The 19,675-nt window shown below is 38.9% G+C and overlaps 1 protein-coding gene and 1 pseudogene across 3 annotated transcripts in view; one reads left to right on the plus strand and one right to left on the minus strand.

The window, feature by feature from the left end:
- Nucleotides 1-642, minus strand: part of LOC100515529 (putative olfactory receptor 2W6 pseudogene) — a 42,095-nt pseudogene extending 41,453 nt beyond the window's left edge. For both annotated transcript variants that reach the window (XR_014837396.1, XR_014837397.1), the window contains exon 1: nucleotides 548-642. The product of XR_014837396.1 is annotated as a putative olfactory receptor 2W6 pseudogene, transcript variant X1 (transcript). The remainder of the gene's footprint in view (nucleotides 1-547) is intronic.
- Nucleotides 643-6,245: 5,603 nt separating this feature from the next.
- On the plus strand, nucleotides 6,246-7,202 carry OR2B11 (olfactory receptor family 2 subfamily B member 11). The gene has a single exon (XM_003123560.1). It carries the CDS (start codon nucleotides 6,246-6,248, stop codon nucleotides 7,200-7,202), a length of 957 nt encoding a protein of 318 aa, XP_003123608.1.
- The last annotated feature ends 12,473 nt before the right edge of the window (nucleotides 7,203-19,675 follow it).

Genomic DNA, 19,675 nt, shown 5'->3' on the forward strand with positions numbered 1-19,675 from the left:
AAATTCATTGATGAAATATGGCAAATAAGAAATAGAAGATCACTGAAAATAACCTGAACACTTTGAGTCAGTGCGACTAATGCAGAGGCAGCCAAAAATTAGCAGAAAGTTGCTTGGTTTGATTTAAATTAGAGGTGCATTGGTTAGTAATACCAAGAGGGAAGTTGGACTTCAGTGAATAAGTGAAGTTCTGCTTCATTGTATTTGTGGTAGATGTGGAAATTATAGTGTTTACCCAGGGAAGCAATATGTACCTGGGGAACATCTCTTTTGGGGTAGAAAAAAGATAGAAGGATGTAAAGGGAGAACAGAGGCTAGATCTGAAGCAGAGCGTTAAATGTAAAGGGCTGGACAACAGGCATTTGATGTAGGATGAGAAGAGTCAGGCTGGGATGATATCCAGCTTTGCAGTAGAGAGGTCATGTGTTTGTGTGCCCGTGTGTGTGTGTGTGTGTGTGTGTGTGTGCACCCACACACTCATGCACCCAAGCATGCCTGGTACACTGAACTGGAAATTAGGGGAAAAAACTCTTCTCAATTCCCTTACCAATTTCCCTTCTGTGACAGTACAATTCTCTCTCTGGCATCCTCTTCTGTCTTAGTTATTTGCACAAATGCTGTTGCTGCTCTCCAAGTCACTACCTGCTTTTTCAAATGCAAGAAGCAAAAGCAACAAAAGAAAAATAAACCAGTGGGATTACATCAAACTAAAAAGCTTCCGCACAGCAAGGGAAATTATCATCAAATTTAAAAGGAAATTTACTGAATGTGATAATATTTTTAAATTATAATAACTTATAAGGGGTTAATATCCAAAATATGTATAGAACTCATACAATTTAATAACAAAAAAGACAACCCAATTAAAATATGCAGAGGATGTGAGTAGACATTTTATCCAAAAGAAAAATACAGCAGCTGAGTATATGAAAAGGTGTTCAACATCACTAATCATCAAGGAAATGCAAGTGCAAACCACAATGAGATATCACCTCAAACCTGTTAGATGACTATTATATCAAAATACAAAAAAAACAATAATTATTGATAAAGATGTGGATAAAAAGCCATCCTCTTTAACTGTTGGTGAGAATGTAAATTGGTGCAGCCACTATGGTAAACAGTATGGAAAAAATTAAGAGTAGAACTATTATATAATCCAGCAATACCACTTCTGGGTATTTATCTGAAGAAAACAAAAACACTACCAGCATACCTCAGAGATATTGTGGGTTCCATTCCAGACCACCATAATAAACCAAATATTGCAATAAAGCAAGTCACAAAATTTTTTGTGTCCCAATGCATTTAAAAGTTATGTTAGGATCCAGCATTGCCATGAGCTGTGGTGTAGGTTGAAGACACGGCTCAGGTCTGGTGTTGCTGAGGCTGTGGCATAGCCTGGCAACTGTAGGTCTGATTAGACCCCTAGCCTGGGAACCTCCATATGTTGTGGGTGCGACTGTAAAAAAAAAAAAATGTTGTCAGTAGGTTTTCTCAATGCAGGGTTTCCATAAACCTTCAATTTGTAAAAAATGTAATATCTATAAATGGCAATAAAGTGAACGTCAATAAAATGAGGTATGCCCATAATTCAAAAAGAATATATCTCCCTATGTCCATTTTAGCATTATTTACAATAACCAAGATATAGAGCCAACCTAAATATCCATGAATGAATGAATAAATAAATTATATATATTATTTATATATAATGTACATATATATTTTACATATATATGGAACTCTACTTGTCCATATAAAAGAATGAACTCTTGCCATTTGTGACAGCAGGGATGGACCTTTAGGGCATTAAGAATAATTCTTAATTACTTTTTCTTAGAAAAAGGAAAATACCATATGATCATATTTATATGCAGAATACTTTAAAAAAAAAAAAAACTTCATGAACACAGAGAATAGATGCCATATTCCAGAGTTGGGGAAATGGGCAAAACAGGCTAATGAGGTCAAAAGTTACAATCTTCCACTTATAAAATGAATAAGTAATGGGGATATAATGTACAGCATGGCAACTATAGTTAAAAATTATGTATTGCATATTTGAAAGTTGCCAAAATAGTAGGTTGTAAAAGTTCTCATCATAAGAAAAAAGTGTAATTATATATTGGAACAAATATTGACAAGAATTACATGTTGACAACTTTGCAATGTGTACAAACATCATATCATTATGTTGTATACCTAAACTTTATATAATGTTAGGTGTTGACTATACTTTAATATTTCAATTAAAAAAATTTAGAAAGCACAGTGCTAGAAATAACATGGTTAAGAGAAAGATCTTAGCTTTCAGTATTGACTCTCACTTGCTGCTACCTAAATAATCTAAGGTATTCCAGTTATCTTCCTCAAGCCACTCAGCATAAAAGTAAAATAGTATTAAAAACATTTACCTGTGTGGTTAAAGCACTGAGATAATCACATAAAGTTTTTATCATAATATCTCACTCACAGCGAGTGCTTAATAACTTGTATTTATTATTAAAAATAGTCTATATCAACCCCTATATTTTTCTTGCTTTTTCCATCCTTTAGTCTCTTTTTTCACCATCCCTGCAACTTTTCCCTTTCTCATCTAAGAGAGAGAAAAGCAGAGCAGATGAACTGAGGAGGGCAAAGCAAAGAGAGAACTGCAAAGACCATTTTAGTACCACTGCCCTTGGACACCACAGCCTGACATGCTCAAGTGGGGGGTTGGTGCTGAGACTCAGGCTCCAGAACTCAGTTTCAGGGAGAGGACCAATGTTGGTTGTGTAGAGACAGCCTGAGGGAGCTAGCGAGTGTAGCACCAGAGCCAAGAGAACCCAAGAGGAGGTCTGGGCCCAGAGGAGAATCAAGGTGCCATTGTTGGAGAGAGCAAAAGAAGGAGAGGCATACCACAACAGGAATATTTGTCTCTGCACACATGTGGACTCTCAAAGGGTGGGACTACAGACAGTGAGGTGCCTCTGGTATGGGCTAAAGGTGATGGCCCCTCATGTGCCAGCTACATGTGGAGGTACCTCCTGCACAGGCTAATCATGACAGGGTGCTTCTTGAATGGTCTACAGGTTGCAGGGGAAAACCACCACAGTTATCTCTGACTCCAGAGCTAGGGGTTCATGAAGAGGCATCACCTACAGCCACAGTCACATCAGAGGTTGGCTTAGAAGAGGGGACTGCAACAAAACACCATCCATTGTTGCTCTTACTCCCATGGGAATGCACATGTCCTGCTGCTGCTAGCACTGCCACATTCTCCAGGTGCCACCTAAACTTGCCTGAGGCTCACAGTCACTTAAGAGGGGCCTGCCACTAGGAGCAGCCTGTGCCATCTTCCCATGGGTTCTTGCTACTGTCAAGGGCCCAGAAACCAAGCTGGCTACTAGGCCCAGACCATTGCCTCCATAAATCTGGAAGCATACATAGCACCCTATCAAGGGTATAAGAGCCTGCACACACTAAGTAAAGAGAGAGCAAGCACCCAAATGCTCATGCTGAAAATAAATAGTAAGCCCTCAGAAAATATTCAGGGGCACTCTCACATATAAATAGCCCTCTAAGACTGCAGCAGTTGTTTTCTCTAAACTCACAGGATAAGAAAAATATAAGCAAAATGAAGAAGCTCAGGAACCATTCCCAGCTAAAAGAACAGGAGAATTCACCTGAACATGCAAACAAGAAAACAGATCTCTGCAGTCTCACAGACACCAAGTTCAAAAAGAAGACAGTGAAAATACTGAAGATATTAAGAGCAAATATGAAGGAATTAAGAGCAGATAAGAACAGTAATACAGATTAATTAAGAACTAGAAAATATAAGGAGGAGCCAAGAAAAATTAGAAAACTCCTTTGCAGAGATGCAAGCTGAGTTACAGGCACTGAAGAGCAGAGTGAATAATGCAGGGGAAGGAATAAGTGCCTTGGAAGATTGAATAATGGAAATTACCCAATCAGGACAGCAGAAAACCAAATGAAAAAATATGAAAGCAATATAAGAGATCTATGGGATAATAGAAAGTGGGACAATCTAGGCATAATAGCAATTCCAGAAGGAGAAGGTGAAAAGGAAAAGGGGATTGAAAATATATTCAAAGAAATTATGGCTGAAAACTTTCCAAATCTAAGGGAAACACATATCAAGATACAGGAAACACTGATGTCCCCAAAAAAGTTGAGCACAAACAGGCCTAGAGCAAGACATATTGTAATAAAAATGGCAAAACAAAGATACAGAGAGGATTCTAAAGGCAGAAAGAAGAAGTTCCCTTTGTGACTCAGCAATAATGAACCAAATTAGGATCCATGAGGATGTGGGTTCAATCCCCAGCCTTGTTCAGTGGGTTCAGGATCCAGTGTTGCTGTGAAGTTTGCTGTAGGTTGAAGATACAGCTGGGAACCCACATTCCTCTGGCTGTGGCATAGGCAAGTATCTACCACTCTGATTTGACCCCTAGCCTGGGAACTTCCACATCTAATGGTTGTGGCCCTAAAAAAAAAAAACAAAATAAATAAATAAAATAAATAAAGGCAGCAAGAGAAAAACAAAGAGTTAATTATAAGGGAATTCCCATAAGGTTATCAGCTGATTCCTCTACAGAAACACTGCAGGCCAGAAGAGAGTGGGAAAACATATTCAAAGTTCTAAAAGGGAAAAATTTGCAGCCTAGAATATTGTACCAGAGCAAGGATATCATTTAAAATAGAAGAATAAATAAGCAATTTCTCCAACAAACAAAAACTGAAAGAATACAGCAATACTAAACCTATTCTAAAAGAAATACTGAAAGGTCTCCTTTAAAAAAAAGGAAATAAAAAGAAACAGGAGGAAGGAAATCACAAGTGGAAAGCAATCACTTAAATAAGCCAGTATACAAATCTAAAAGGAAAAAAAATACTATTTTAAAAGGGATGATAAACATAGGGAAGAGCAAAATGCCAAACATGAGGACGTTTAAAAAGGACATCAAAATCATAAAATGTGGGGAAGGGAAGTAAGAAAATCTAGACTCTTTTTTTCTAGAATGCGTCTGAGCCTGTATGACTATCAGGCTAAAGCAAACAGATATAGGAAGGGGTTAACATACTTAAAAAATAGAGCAATCAAAAATCAAAACCAAAAAATACATTCACAAAAACTAAAAAGAAGAGCACATGAGCATAAAATAAAAGGAAATTGTCCAACCAAAAAAAGAAAGGAACAAAGGAGAAACAGAATCAACTGGCAATCAAGGTTTAACCTGGAAATAAATACATACTTATCAATAATTGCCTTAAATGTCAAAAGACATACAGTCGCAGACTGGATTAAAAAACAAGAGCCTACAACATGTTGCCCACAAGAAACTCACCTTAGGGCAAAGGACACACATAAATTGAAAATGAGGGGATGGAAAAAGATATTTCATGTGAATGGAAAATGTATAGTACTGAGAACTATGTCTAGATACTTACAACGGAGCATGACAATGGGAGAAAAAATTATGTATACATGTATGTGTAACTGGGTCCCCAAGCTGTACAGTGGGGAAAAAATTGTGTTGGGGGAAATAACAATTTAAAAAATTAAATTAAAAATAAAATTTTAAAATATTTTAAAAATTAAAAAAGACAGGAAAGTGGGAGTTGCCATCCTCTTATCAGATAAAATACTCATATCAGACAAAATAGACTTTAAAACAAAAGCCATAAAAAGACAAAGAAGGACAAACTGTTGCTGTTTACAAAGCCCTTTTGTTTTATGCCATATTTTACTTTCCTCCCACCACTACCTCCAAAAGACAAAACAAGAAAGCCTAAGAAAGTGGTCTATTAATAAGTTTGTAGAGAGAAGTCCAACATTCCAATGGGGATAGGAGCAATGGCAGACTTTGACCAAATTGGAAGAAAATTGTTCTTACAATATGCTTTCACAAACCTAATGTCCCTTTATCTTCTCTGTAGTTGAAGCAGATATTTTTCTTCCCATGTTACAGATGAAGAAGTTGAAGTTCAGGGAAATTAAATGGCATAATCAAGGTCAAAGGACTAGGAAGAAGAGCAAGATACATATATAACTGTTTTGACTCATGGTTCTGATTTATGCCTCATTTCGGTGTCTCTACAGTGGTCAGGAAGATCAGAGAGGGTGAAATCTGTATTAAAAAGCACAGGCACAAACATGCGAGAGACAATTAATTTCTCTTCCTGAATTTTATTCATCCCAACTTTCTCAATTCACAGCTGCCAGAAAATGCCTCATCATGAGAAGTGACAATCAGAGCTTTTGGGGGGACTCTCCTCAGGCCTTCATCCTTCTGGGTGTTTCTGACAGGCCATGGCTGGAACTCCCTCTCTTTGTGGTCCTCCTTGTGTCCTATGTTCTGGCCATGTTGGGGAACATTGCCATCATCCTGGTGTCACACCTGGATCCCCAGCTCCACAGCCCCATGTACATCTTCCTCAGCCACCTCTCCTTCCTGGATCTCTGCTATACCACCACCACAGTCCCTCAGATGCTGGTCAACATGGGCAGCTCCAGGAAGACCATCAGCTACAGTGGCTGCACAGTACAGTATGCAATTTTCCACTGGTTGGGATGCACTGAATGCATTGTTTTGGCAGCTATGGCCTTAGACCGCTATGTGGCCATCTGTGAGCCCCTCCGGTATGCTATCATCATGCACCACCCTCTTTGCCAACAGCTTGTGGTTTTGGCCTGGCTCAGTGGCTTTGGAAACTCCCTCATTCAGGTAGTCCTCACAGTGCAGTTGCCCTTCTGTGGGCAACAGGTGCTAAACAACTTCTTCTGTGAGGTGCCAGCCATGATCAAGCTATCGTGTGCTGACACAGCTGTGAATGACACCACATTGGCTGTGCTGGTGGCCTTCTTTGTACTTGTTCCCCTAGCTCTCATCCTTCTGTCGTATGGTTTCATTGCCCGTGCAGTGCTGAAGATCCAATCCTCCAAGGGACGGCACAAGGCTTTTGGGACATGTTCTTCCCATGTTGTGGTGGTTTCCCTCTTTTACCTACCTGCCATATACATGTACCTGCAACCTCCTTCCAGCTACTCCCAAGAGCAGGGTAAATTTATCTCCCTTTTCTATTCCATAATCACCCCCACCCTCAATCCTTTCATCTATACTCTGAGGAATAAGGATGTGAAGGGTGCACTGAGAAGACTCCTGGCAAGGATCTGGAGGCTCTGCATAAGATGAAGATCTGATATGCGACAGCATCCATCGGTTAGAGAACACTGGGCAAGTGTATTGTGTGCTCAGAACATCTTTCATTAAAGAGTCAATAACCAAACTGTGTTTTTGAAGGATTTGAGAGTTCCCCAAACCCCGTACCCAAAACCTACATCTCACTACCTACATGTTCACAGTATCTAAAACCCCACCTTTCCCAGTAGTCTTTAATTCTCAGAGGCCATATGTTTTCAGGAATCATTTAAACAGAATTTTTATTCAATGAGTATATGTCAAAAAATTTAATTCATAATTTCCTGACTCTTCCCCCTTCTCATCTTCCTATTTTTCTTCTATGTTTCTCAATTCATCTCTTTCCAAACTTCCTTCTCCCTTTTCTCCTTACTCCAAAGAATAAATCTGAAAATGAACCACAATCTTCTATTACTTATAGTAAATTTATGTGCTTCTCCATATATTTAAATCTCCATAAATTGTATGTAATTTTGAAAAAGATTCAAAAACTGAAGTAGATAACTTTCTTCTTTATGTGATCTTAGATTATGAAATTTTCTATCATCCAAGCTTTTGTCTATGGAAAGTTTTTCCACCGTTGACTCAAAACTAGTAAAAGCATATGTATCATAGGTATGTAAGACTCTATATTGGTTCTATGAATATGAATTAAAATAGCACAACCTCTTATCTGAAAAAAAATACATTCTAGTTGAGAACAGAAGATATAAATACAATTATATTTAATGTCAATAAAACTAAATAGTTCAAGGTAATTGCAATATGTGACGTGTAAGCTTCCAAAATGCAAGTACTAGATTAAGTATAATTATGCACACCATCTTGTTTACTCCTCAAATAACTTTATAATGTAATCAATTTATGATTATTCATTGTCATAATTTGATTATTAGAGAGGTTGCAATAACTTGGGCAAGGTCCATCTGATAAATGAGAGAACTGAGACCAGCACTAAAGTCTGTATGGGCCACCACCTTTAGTAGAACAGAATCATTATGTTAGGACATTTTGTTTGCACTTTGTTTTCCCCACTTCTAGATTTATTTTAATTTAATTTATTCATTTTTATCCCCCTGCCATGCACATGCCAAATACTAACATAACCAAGAAGAGAAAATAAATTATAATAATAATAGTAATAATGATAATAATACTGTATGAAAACCAGGACAGACAAAAGGAAAATTGAAGAAGTCTTTCTACTGTAAAGACAAAAAGTTGTAGTTCCCTTGTGGCACAGCTGGTTAAGGATTGGCATTGTCACTGCTGTGGCATGAGTTTGATCCCTGGCCCAGGAACTTCCACATGCCATGGGTGTGGCAAAAAAAAATTCTTAAGAAGAAAGGGGACTATGAATCACAGGCTATAGCATTTCATTTAAGAAAATTGAAAGTGCTGTGACTATTCCTGGCATCAAGCTCATAAAGGATTTTTCTCCTGGGCTGCCATATAGCTGCCACTGGGTAATATAAAAAGATCCTTTAAAACTTTAAAATGTAGTAATCTTGTATTAAAAACAGTTTACATATTAGTTAAAGTGAATAAGTATTGAGAAGTGAAAAAAAAGAACCACCTTAGTGAATATACACAGTGATGCATAAGAAATTTCTTTTTTTTTTCCTTTTTTTAATTTATTTTTTTCCACTGTACAGCATGGGGACCAAGTTACACTTACATGTATACATTTTTTTCCCACCCTTTGTTCTGTTGTGATATAAGTATCTAGACATAGTTCTCAATGCTACTCAGCAGGATCTCATTGTAAATCCATCACAAGTTGCATCCAATAATCCCAAGCTCCAGATCCATCCCACTCCCTCCCTCTCCCCACAGCAGCCACAAGTCTGTTCTCCAAGTCCATGATTTTCTTTTCTGTGGAAAGGTTCATTTGTGCTGTATATTAGATTCCAGACATGTGATATCATATCATAAGTGTCTTTGTCTTTCTGATTTATTTCAATCAGGACGAGAATCTCTAGTTACACGCTTGTTGCTGTAAATGGCATTATGTTGTTCTTTTTTATGGCTGAGTAGTATTCAATTCTGTATATATACCACATCTTCCTAATCCAATCATCTGTTGATGCACATTTGGGTTGTTTACATCTCTTGGCTGTTAGGAATAGTGCTGCAATGAACATATGGCTGCATGTGTCTTTTTCAAGGAAACTTTTGTCTGGATATATGCCCAAGAGTGGGATTGCTGGGTCATGTGGTAGTTCTATGTATAGATTTCTAAGGTATCTCCAACTGTTCTCCATAGTGGCCATACCAGTTTGCATTCCTACCAGCAGTGCAGTGTGAATGTCTCCACAACCCCTCCAGCACTTGTTATTTGTGGACTTATTAATGATGGCCATTCTGACTGGTGTGAGGTGGTATCTCATGGTAGTTTTGATTTGCATTTATCTTATAATCAGGGATGTTGAGCATTGTTTCATGTGTTTGCTGGCCATCTGTATATCTTCCTTGGAGAAATGTCTATTCAGGTCTTTTGCCCATTATTCCATTGGTTGATTGGCTTTTTTGCTGTTGGGTTGTATAAGTTGCTTGTATATTCTAGAGATTAAGCTCTTGCCCATTGCATCGTTTGAAACTATTTTCTCCCATTCTGTAAGTTGTCTTTTTGTTTTCTTTTGGGTTTCCTTTGCTGTGCAAAAGCTTTTCAGTTTGATGAGGTCCCATGGGTTTATTTTTGCTCTAATTTCTATTGCTTTGGGAGACTGATCTGAGAAAATATTTATGATGTTGATGTCAGAGAGTGTTTTGCATATGCTCTCTTCCAGGAGTTTGATGGTGTCTTGTCCTATATTTAATTCTTTCAGCCATTTTGAGTTTATTTTGGTGCATGGTGTGAGGGTGTGTTCTAGTTTCATTGCTTTGCATGCAGGTGTCCAGGTTTCCCAGCAATGCTTGCTGAATATACATCCTTTTTCCCATATTATGCTCTTGCCTCCATTGTCAAAGACTAATTGACCATAGGTGTCTGGGTTTATTTCTGGGTTCTCTATTCTGTTCCATGGGTCTGTCTGTCTGTTTTGATACCAGTACCACACTGTTTTGATGACTGTGGCTTTGTAATATTTCTTGAAGTCTGGGAGAGTTATGCCTCCTGCTTGGTTTTTGTTTCTCAGGATTGCTTTGGCAATTCTGGGTCTTTTGTGGTTCCATAGAAATGTTTGGATTGTTTGTTCTACTTCTGTGAAAATTGTCATGGGTTATTTGATAGGGATTGCATTGAATCTATAGATTGCTTTGGGTAGTATGACCATTTTTACAATATTGATTTTTCCAATCCATGAACATGGAATATCTTTCCATTTCTTTACATCTTCCTTAATTTCTTTGATTAAAGTTTTATAGTTCTCAACATATAAGTCCTTCACCTCCTTGGTCAGGTGTATTCCAAGGTATTTGATTTTTTGAGGTGCAATTTTAAAAAGTATTGTATTTTTTGTATTCCTTTTCTGATATTTCATTGTTGGTATACAGAAACGTGGGTGATTTCTAAATGTTAATCTTATATCCTGCTACTTTGCTGAATTTGTTGATCAGTTCAAGTAGTTTTGGGGTTGAGTCCTTAGGTTTTTCTATGTATAGTATCATGCTGTCTGCATATAGCAACAGTTTTATCTCTTCTCTTCCTGTATGGATGCCTTTTATTTATTTTGTTTGTCTAATTGCTGTGGATAGGACTTCCAAAACCATGTTGAAGAGCAGTAGTGAGAGTGGGCATCTCTGTCTTGTTCCAGATTTGAGTGAGAAGGTTTCAGTTTTTCCCCATTGAGGATTATATTTGCTGTGGGTTTGTCATAAATGGCTTTGATGATGTTCAGGAATGTTTCCTCTATACCCACTTTGGCGAGGGTCTTGATCATGAATGGATGTTGGACATTGTCAAGTGCTTTTTCTGCATCTATTGAGATGATCATATGATTTTTGGCTTTTCTTTTGTTAATGTGGTGTATGACGTTGATTGATTTGTGTATGTCGAACGATCCTTGTGAAGCTGGGATGAACTCTACCTGGTCATGGTGTATGATCTTTCTGATATGTTGTTGGATTCGGTTGGCTAAGATTTTGTTGAATATTTTTTTGTCTATATTCATCAAAGATATTGGCCAAGAGTTTTCTTTTTTGGTAGTATCTTTTTCTGGTTTTGGAATTAGGGTGATGGTAGCATCATAGAATGTCTTTGGGAGTGTTCTTTCTTCTTCAACTTTTTGAAAAAGTTTAAGGAGGATGTGCACCAGATCATCTTTATATGTTTGATAGAATTTGCCTGTGAAGCCATCTGGTTCTGGACTTTTATTTGTAGGGAGTGTTTTTATGACATATTCAATTTCATTTCTAGTGATCAGTCTGTTCAGTTGGTCTGTTTCTTCTCGATTCAGTTTTGGAAGGCCGTAAGAGTCTAGAAAATTGTCCATTTCTTCCAGATTGTCAAATTTGTTGGCATATAGTTGTTCATAGTATTCTCTTATGGTTTTTTTATATTTCTGTGGTACCAGTCATGATTTCTCCTTTTTCATTTCTAATTTTGTTTTTTCGGGTTCTTTCTCTCCTCTTCGTAGTGAGTCTAGCCATGGGTTTGTCAATTTTGTTTACCTTTTCAAAGAACGAGCTCTTGATTTTATTAACTTTCTCTATTGTTTTTTGAATCTCTATTTCATTGATTTCCTCTTTGATCTTTATAATTTCCTTCCTTCTGCTGACTTTAGGTCCTTTTTCTTCTTTTCCTAATTCGTTTAGGTGGAGGGTTAAGTTGTCCATTTGGGATCTTTCTTCTTTTTTGAGAAAGGCCTGGATTGCTATAAATTTCCTCTGAGCCCTGCTTTTGCAGCATCCCATAGATTTTGAGAGGTTGTGTCTTCATTATCGTTTGTCTCAAGGTATTTTTTAATTTCCTTCTTGATTTCCTCATTGACTCATTGGTTTTTTAGTAGCATGCTTTTTAGTCTCCAAGCAGTCGGCTTTTTCTCATTTATTTTCCTGTGGTTGATTTCTACTTTCATGGCATTGTGGTCAGAGAAGATACTTGAGATAATTTCTATGCTCCTAAATTTGTTGAGGTTAGCTTTGTGTCCCAATATGTGGTCGATTCTTGAGAATGTTCCATGCACACCTGAGAAGAATGCGTATTCTGATTTTTTTGGATGTAGTGTCAATTAAGTCTAACTTTCTATTGCTTCCTTTAGGATCTCTGTTGCTTTATTGGTTTTTTGTCTAGAGGATCTGTCCATTGGTGTGAGTGGGGTATTAACGTCTCCTACTGTGATTGTATTCCCATTGATTTCTCCCTTTATGTCTGTTAATATTTGTTGTATGTATCTGGGTGCTTCTGTATTTGGGGCATATATGTTGATAGTAATATCCTCTTCTTGGATGGATCCCTTAGTCATGAAATAGTGTCCTTCTTTGTCTTTCTCTATGTCTTTTGTTTTAAAGTCTATTTTGTCTGATATGAGTATTGCAACTCCTGCTTTCCTGTCATGTCTATTGGCATGAGATATCTTTTCCCACCCTTTCACTTTCAATCTATATGTGTCCTTTGTCCTAAGGTGAATTTCTTCTAGGCAGAAGATTGAACGTTTTTGCTTTTTTATCCACTCAGCCACTCTGTGTCTTTTGATTGGAGCATTCAGTCCATTGACATTAAGGTGATAATTGATAGATGATTATTTATTGCCATTTTAAACCTTGTGTTCCAGTTGATTCTATGATTCTCCATTCTTCCTTTCTTTTTTTGGTTGGATGGTCTCCAATTTTCTGCTTGAGTGTTTTTCTTTTCATATTTTGTGAATGCAATATTTGGTTTTGATTTGTGGTTGCCCTGTTTTTTAAGTATGCTAACCCCTTCCTATAATTGTGTGTTTTAGCCTGATAGTCCTGTAGGTGCAAAAACTTCATTACTATACTAAAATTAAGAAAAGAAACAAAAAAAGAAAAGAAAAAATTTTTTAAAAGTCTATTTATTTCCTTACTTCCCTTGCCCACATTTTGTGATTTTGTTCCCTTTTTTTTTTCTTTATAATTTCATTTTGTTTGAAACATGTTCATGATTAAATCTGTATGCTGGCTTATTTAAGTGACAGCTCTCTGATTGTGGTTTCCTCAATCCTAGTTCTTCCTCTTTTTTTTTTTCTTTTTTCTTCCCGTTCTTTCCTTCCTTTCTTTTTGGTTTAGAGAAGCCCTTTCAGTATTTCTTTTAACCTGGGTTTTGTATTGCTTTATTCTTTTAGCTTTTGTTTGTTGGAAACATTTTTATTTCTCCTTCTATTTTAAATGATATTCTTGCTGGATAGAGTATTCTAGGTTGCATATTTTTTCCTTTTAGCACTTTAAATATCTCTTGCCATTCCCTCCTGGCCTGTAGTGTTTCTGTAGAGAAATCAGCTGATAACCTTATGGGGGTTTCCTTGCAGGTAACATTCTGCTTTTCTCTTGCTGCCTTTAGGATCCTCTCTTTATCACTAACTTTTGCCGTTTTTATTATAATGTGTCTTGGTGTGGGTCTATTTGGGTTCAACTTGTTTGGGGCCTTCTGTGCTTCCTGTATCTTAAACCCAGTATCCTTTAGATTTGGGAAGTTTCCAGTGATAATTTCTTCAAATATATTTTCCATTCCCTTATCTTTTTCTACTCCTTCTGGAATCCCTATTATGTGTAGATTGGCCCGCTTTATATTATTCCATAGGTCTCTTATAACGCTTTCATGTTTTTTCATTTTGTTTTCTGTCTGCTGACCTGATTGGGTGATTTCCATTATTCTATCTTCCACATCACTAATTCATTCTTCTGCATTATTCATCCTGGTTTTTACTGCCCTAGTTCAGTTTGTATCTCTGCCAATGAATTTTCTAGTTTTTCTTGGCTCCTCCTTATATTTTCTAGTTCCTTTCTGAGGGCATCTGCATTACTGTTCATATTTTCTCTTAATTCCTTCAGGATTTTCACTATTTCCCTTTTGAACTCCAAGTCTGTCAGATGCAGAATTCTGTTTCATTGTTGACTGCTTTAGTTGAGTTCTCCTGTTGGCTTAAATGGGGGTGGTTTCTCAGCTTCTTCATCTTCCTTGTTAATTTCTTTTTCTTGGTGGCGTTGTACTCCCCGTGGCTGGGTAGGGTTTGCATTGGTGCTGCTGTGGAATGTTTCCTGAGGGCTGGTGGTGTTGGTTGGTCTTCTTTGAGGAAGTGTGGCTTTTCCCGAGGGTGCGTGAGGCTGACAGGGTCTCTCTGAAGCAAAGGATGACTTCCTGATGGTAGACAGGATTGGGAGGTCTGCACTGCAATGGAAGTAGATTTCTCACAGCCAGGCAGAGCTTCCTCTGGTGTTTATGGACTGTGGGGGTCTTCCAGGGATCTGGCTGTGCTGGACAGGTGTTCCACAGGAGTGCAGAACTCCCCAAGGTTGGGAATGGCTGTCTGGGCTGCTGAGAACCATAGGGCCTCTTCCCCAGAGCAGCCTTAACTGGCAGGACCACCCCGCAATGGAGGCAAATTTTGCATGGCCAGGCCAAGTTTTTTCTAGCTTTTTCTGGGCTGTGGGACACTTCCAGGGGGCTGGCGGTGCTAGGCAGCTGTTCTATGGGAGTGCAGCACCTGCTGAGGGCAGGAGCAGATATCCAGGCTGCTGAGAACCCAAGGGGCTCTCTCCTAGGGCAGCAGGAATTGGCAGGATCACCCTGCAGTGGAGGCAGATTTTTCATGGTCAAGTCAAGGTTGTTCTAACTTTTCTGGGCTGCAAGGGCTCTTGCAGGGAGCTGGCAGTGCTGGATAGCTGTTCCATGGGAGTGCAGCACCCCCCAAGGACAGGAGCAGCTAGCCGGGCCACTGAGAACCCAAGGGGCTCTTCCCCAAGGAAGCAGATTTTGCATGGCCAGAGAGCTGGTTCTAGCTTTTCTGGGCTGTGGGCCTTTTCCAGGGGACTTGCAGTGCTTGGTGCTGCTCTGCAGAGATGTAGCCCCTCCAGAGGGCAGGCAGGCCAGGGTAGGGAGAGCCCCTGCAGTGGTTAGCTTCCCAAAAATGGTGAGGCCAGCCCTCCAGGATGGCAGGAAGCCTCAGGTCCAGCACACATGCATGGGGGAGGGGGAGGGGGAATGCACTGGGAAGAACAGCTTTCTGATAGCTGGCAGGCAAGTGAGCTCACTCTGGTGCAAGGAGTATTCTATGGCGTCCCACCCTTATTCCTCTCCCCTCCCCAACACTGGTGCCTTTTCTCTCCTGTGGGTCCAGCTCTTTTCCCAGGTTCCCTCTGATGTGGCTTTCCACTCCCCAGCCCTTAACGTATTGCTCCCTCCACCTATGATGCTCCACTTCCTAGTCCCCCGAGCAGTCTCTACACCACCCACCCCAGCCAATTCCTGGGGACTAACCTCCAGAGCCGAGGTCTCAGTGCCCAGCCCCCATCCAAGCATCTCAGTATTTGGTGACTGTGCCAGTAGTTCAGATGATCTGTTTGGTTCTCACTCTGCTCTTCAGATCTCAGACTTACTGCTGCGCTCTTGTCTGCATCTGGAGATCCCTCCGATTTGGTTGATCTTTCTGTGGAGTAGGTCACTTTCCAGGGTGTGGGATCACTTTCTTCTCCACAGTTCCCTTTCGGGAGCGCCCCTCCAGCCCTCATTCCCCTTCTCTCACTTTCATCTTTTCTCTTGTTTTACCCAGTTATGTCATGATATTCTTGCTATTATTGGAGTTTAAGTTCTGCCAGTGACTAATTGCTATTCTGTGTGAGTCGTTTAACCTGTAGATGTGTGTTCTTTGTGTGTGTGTTTGTGGGAGAGGGTGAGCGTGTCCCCCTACTCTTCTGCCATCTTGCCTTCCTCCCAGAAATTTCTTTTCTAATTTTTCCCAATGGCACAGATCCAAGGCACAATTCAATTAATATAATGTAGCCTGGAAAAAAGTCAGTAAGTACACATAGCTGAGTCGTTAACTGACCCAATTCTAGGACACATTTTAGAGTATTCAATTTCTCAAAACAGACAAAATAATCTCAAGATCTTTTCTACCTTTCAATGAAAAATGGAGACCCATTTTTCTTCTTTTTAAATAAAGTCTGACAATGAAGACTTAACTATTTAAATGAAGTAAAAGTATACTGTAGATTTTTCAAGGCAGGTTTGTAAGAAAATTTTGGCAGCTTTAGCTAATAACAGTCTTTCTGGGTCCCCGAGATGCCAGATATGAATTCCAGCTACCCTAAGATAGCCATGCTAGGGATACTACAGGTGAATGCTATTATCCACCATCTCATCCAAGACAGGCTTCCAGCCAGATTTTCCACACCTGAGTGGAGCTAGCCTAGACATGTCCACAGGTGAACACCATCCAGTGACCTTAGCACACACAACATGGAGAAGATGAATCTCCCAACTGAGTTCTGCCCAAGCTCCTAACCCATAAAATTTTGAGATATAATAAGTTGTCATTCTAAGCCTCATGGGGTTTGGCAGGAAGCAACAGAAAACTGGAATACCAGGGAACCCAAGAATATCTAATATCAGAATTATGTAAAACCACAAGATATACATGCTAAATTTTCCAGAAGCATCAATATTATGCAACATTTTAAGGGAAATACTTTAAAAATTTGACTAATAATTAAACTAATATGTTCACATTATAATAAACTGACATCCTAGATATAAAAATATAGATAAACTTTTATAATAAAACCCATAATTTTAAATATTTGTGTGTTCTTAGTGCCCTGCTCTGTTTTGCAGTAAGTTTCCTAAAATCCATTTTCTTCTTCCTTTATACTTGGTAGAAAATTTAGAAACACTGGTGGAAAAGAAAGGATAGAATGTGTGCTCTTTGGAGTTCCCATCGTGGCGCATTGGTTAACGAATCCGACTAGGAACCATGAGGTTGCGGGTTCGGTCCCTGCCCTTGCTCAGTGGGTTAACGATCCGGCGTTGCCGTGAGCTGTGGTGTAGGTTGCAGACACGGCTCGGATCCTGCGTTGCTGTGCCTCTGGCGTAGGCTGGTGGCTACAGCTCCGATTGGACCCCTAGCCTGGGAACCTCCATATGCCGCGGGAGCGGCCCAAGAAATAGCAACAACAACAACAACAAAAGACAAAAAAAAAAAAAAAAAAAAGAATGTGTGCTCTTCATGTACTCTTTCAAAAATATTATTTTTACCTATAAAGCTTTGGAAGTATATTGGCATGTAATGTGAATATATTGGCATGTAATGTGAATATATTGAAACTCTTAAGAAGTTCTTTTTTATTTTTATTTTTTTTTTTTGTCTTTTTGCTATTTCTTTGGGCCGCTCCCACGGCATATGGAGGTTCCCAGGCTAGGGGTCGAATCGGAGCTGTAGCCACTGGCCTACGCCAGAGCCACAGCAACGCGGGATCCGAGCCGCGTCTGCAACCTACACCACAGCTCACGGCAACGTCGGATCGTTAACCCACTGAGCAAGGGCAGGGACCGAACCCACAACCTCATGGTTCCTAGTCGGATTCGTTAACCACTGCGCCATGACGGGAACTCCAAGTTCTTTTTTAAACATATTTTATTGAAGTATGGTAACTTATAATGTTGTGTTAATTTCTGCTGTGCAAAATATGATTCATTTATATTATATATTCTTTTTCACATTATTTTCTTTTATGGCTTATTACACAATATTGGATAAAATTCCATGCACTATACAGTAGGACATTTTGTTTATCCACTTTATATATAGCAGTTTGAATCTGCTAATCACAAATTCCCAATCCATCCCTCTCACTTAACCCCTCACCCATGACAACTCTAAGTCTGTTCTCTATGTCCATGAGATTTTTTTGTGCCCAGTAGGTAAGTTCATTTTTGGAATATAAAATATGACAATATGGTATTGATATAAGCAATACCATATTTGTCTTTAACTTTCTGACTTATTTTATAGAGTATGATAACTTCTAGGTCCATCTATGTTTCTGCAAATGGCATTATTTTATTCTTTTTATGGCTAAGTAGTATCCCATTGTGTGTTTGTGTGTGTGTGTATGTGTGTGTGTGTGTGTACATATAACACTTCTTTATGCATTGATCTGTCAATGGATGTTTAGATTGTTTCCGTGTCTTGGTATTGAGTAGTGCTGCTATGAACATAGGGTGTATGTATGTATCTTTTTGAATTGTAGATTTATCCAGATATATGACAAGGAGTGGAATTTCTGGATCATATGACAATTGTATTTTTAGTTTTTTGAGGAACTTTCATACTGTTCTCCATAGTAGCTGTACCAATTTACATTACCACAAACACGGTAGGAGGATTACCTTTCCTCCACCTCCTCTGCAGCATGTATTATTTTGTAGACTTTTTTTTGCCCATTCCTGCAGCATGTGGGAGTTCCTGGTCCAGGGATTTAACCTGTGCCACAGCAGTAACCAAAGCCACAGCAATGACAAAGCCAGACTTAACCCACTGAGCCACTGGGGAACTCCTATTTGTAGACTTTTTGATGATAGCCATTATGAAAAGTGTGAGGTGGTACCTCACTGGAGTTTTGATTTGCATATCTCTAATAATTAGTAATGATGAGAATATTTTCATTGCAAATGCCCACGTGTATATTTTAAGAGGTATTTGAATGTGGGTGTTACATGTTGCCAGTTAAGAGTAAAGTCATGATCTTTAATGGGCCACATGGTTGATGCTTTAGTCAAAGTAGCCTGGTATTAACCTTCTCAAATGAACATGGAAGTATGCCAAGAGAAAACCAAGATCTACCTCAAGAAAATTTGAATTATATAATCTAAAATTTTCACTGACACCCATAGATGGTCTGCCATTGATCAGTCAAGATTTTTCAAGGAGTTCCCATTGTAGCTCAGTGGTAATGAAACTGACTAGTATATATGAGGATTCAGGTTTGATCCCTGGCCTCACTTAGTGGATTAAGTATCAGGTGTTGCCATGAGCTACAGCTGTGATTTGACCCCTAGCCTGGGAGCTTGCATATTCCATTGATGTGGCCCTAAAAAGGCAAAAAAAGTAAATAAAATGTATAATTCAATATGACATCTAAAGCACAAGCAACAAAATAAAAAATTAAAAATTGAGAGTGCATGATACTAAAAAGCTTCTGCATAACAGAAGAAACCATTGATAAAGTGAAAAGTCAACCTATAAAATAGAAAAAAAAGAGAGGGAGTTCCCATCGTGGCTCAGTGAGTAATGAATCTGACTAGGAAACATGAGGTTGCAGGTTCAATCCCTGGCCTTCCTCAGAGGGTTAAGAATCCAGCGTTGCCATGAGCTATGGTGTAGGTCACAGATGCAGCTCAGATCTGGTGTTGCTGTGGCTGTGGTGTAGGCTGGCAGCTATAGCTCCAATTAGACCCCTAGCCTGGGAACCTCCATATGCCATGGGTATGGCCCCAGAAAAGACAAAAAAAAAAGAGAAAAAAAAGAGTGAAAAAAATCAAGATGGCAGAGGAGTAAGACATGGCACTC

Source organism: Sus scrofa, chromosome 2 (genome assembly GCF_054392235.1).
Source record: "Sus scrofa isolate SSC_HxYL_T2T_F1_AM1 chromosome 2, Sscrofa_HxYL_maternal_Yorkshire_Landrace_v2.0, whole genome shotgun sequence".
NCBI classification, from domain to species: Eukaryota; Metazoa; Chordata; class Mammalia; order Artiodactyla; family Suidae; genus Sus; species Sus scrofa.

Excerpts from the sequence above, each read along its gene's own strand:
- OR2B11 (XM_003123560.1), top strand. The coding sequence starts at position 6,246 with ATGAGAAGTGACAATCAGAGCTTTTGGGGGGACTCTCCTCAGGCCTTC.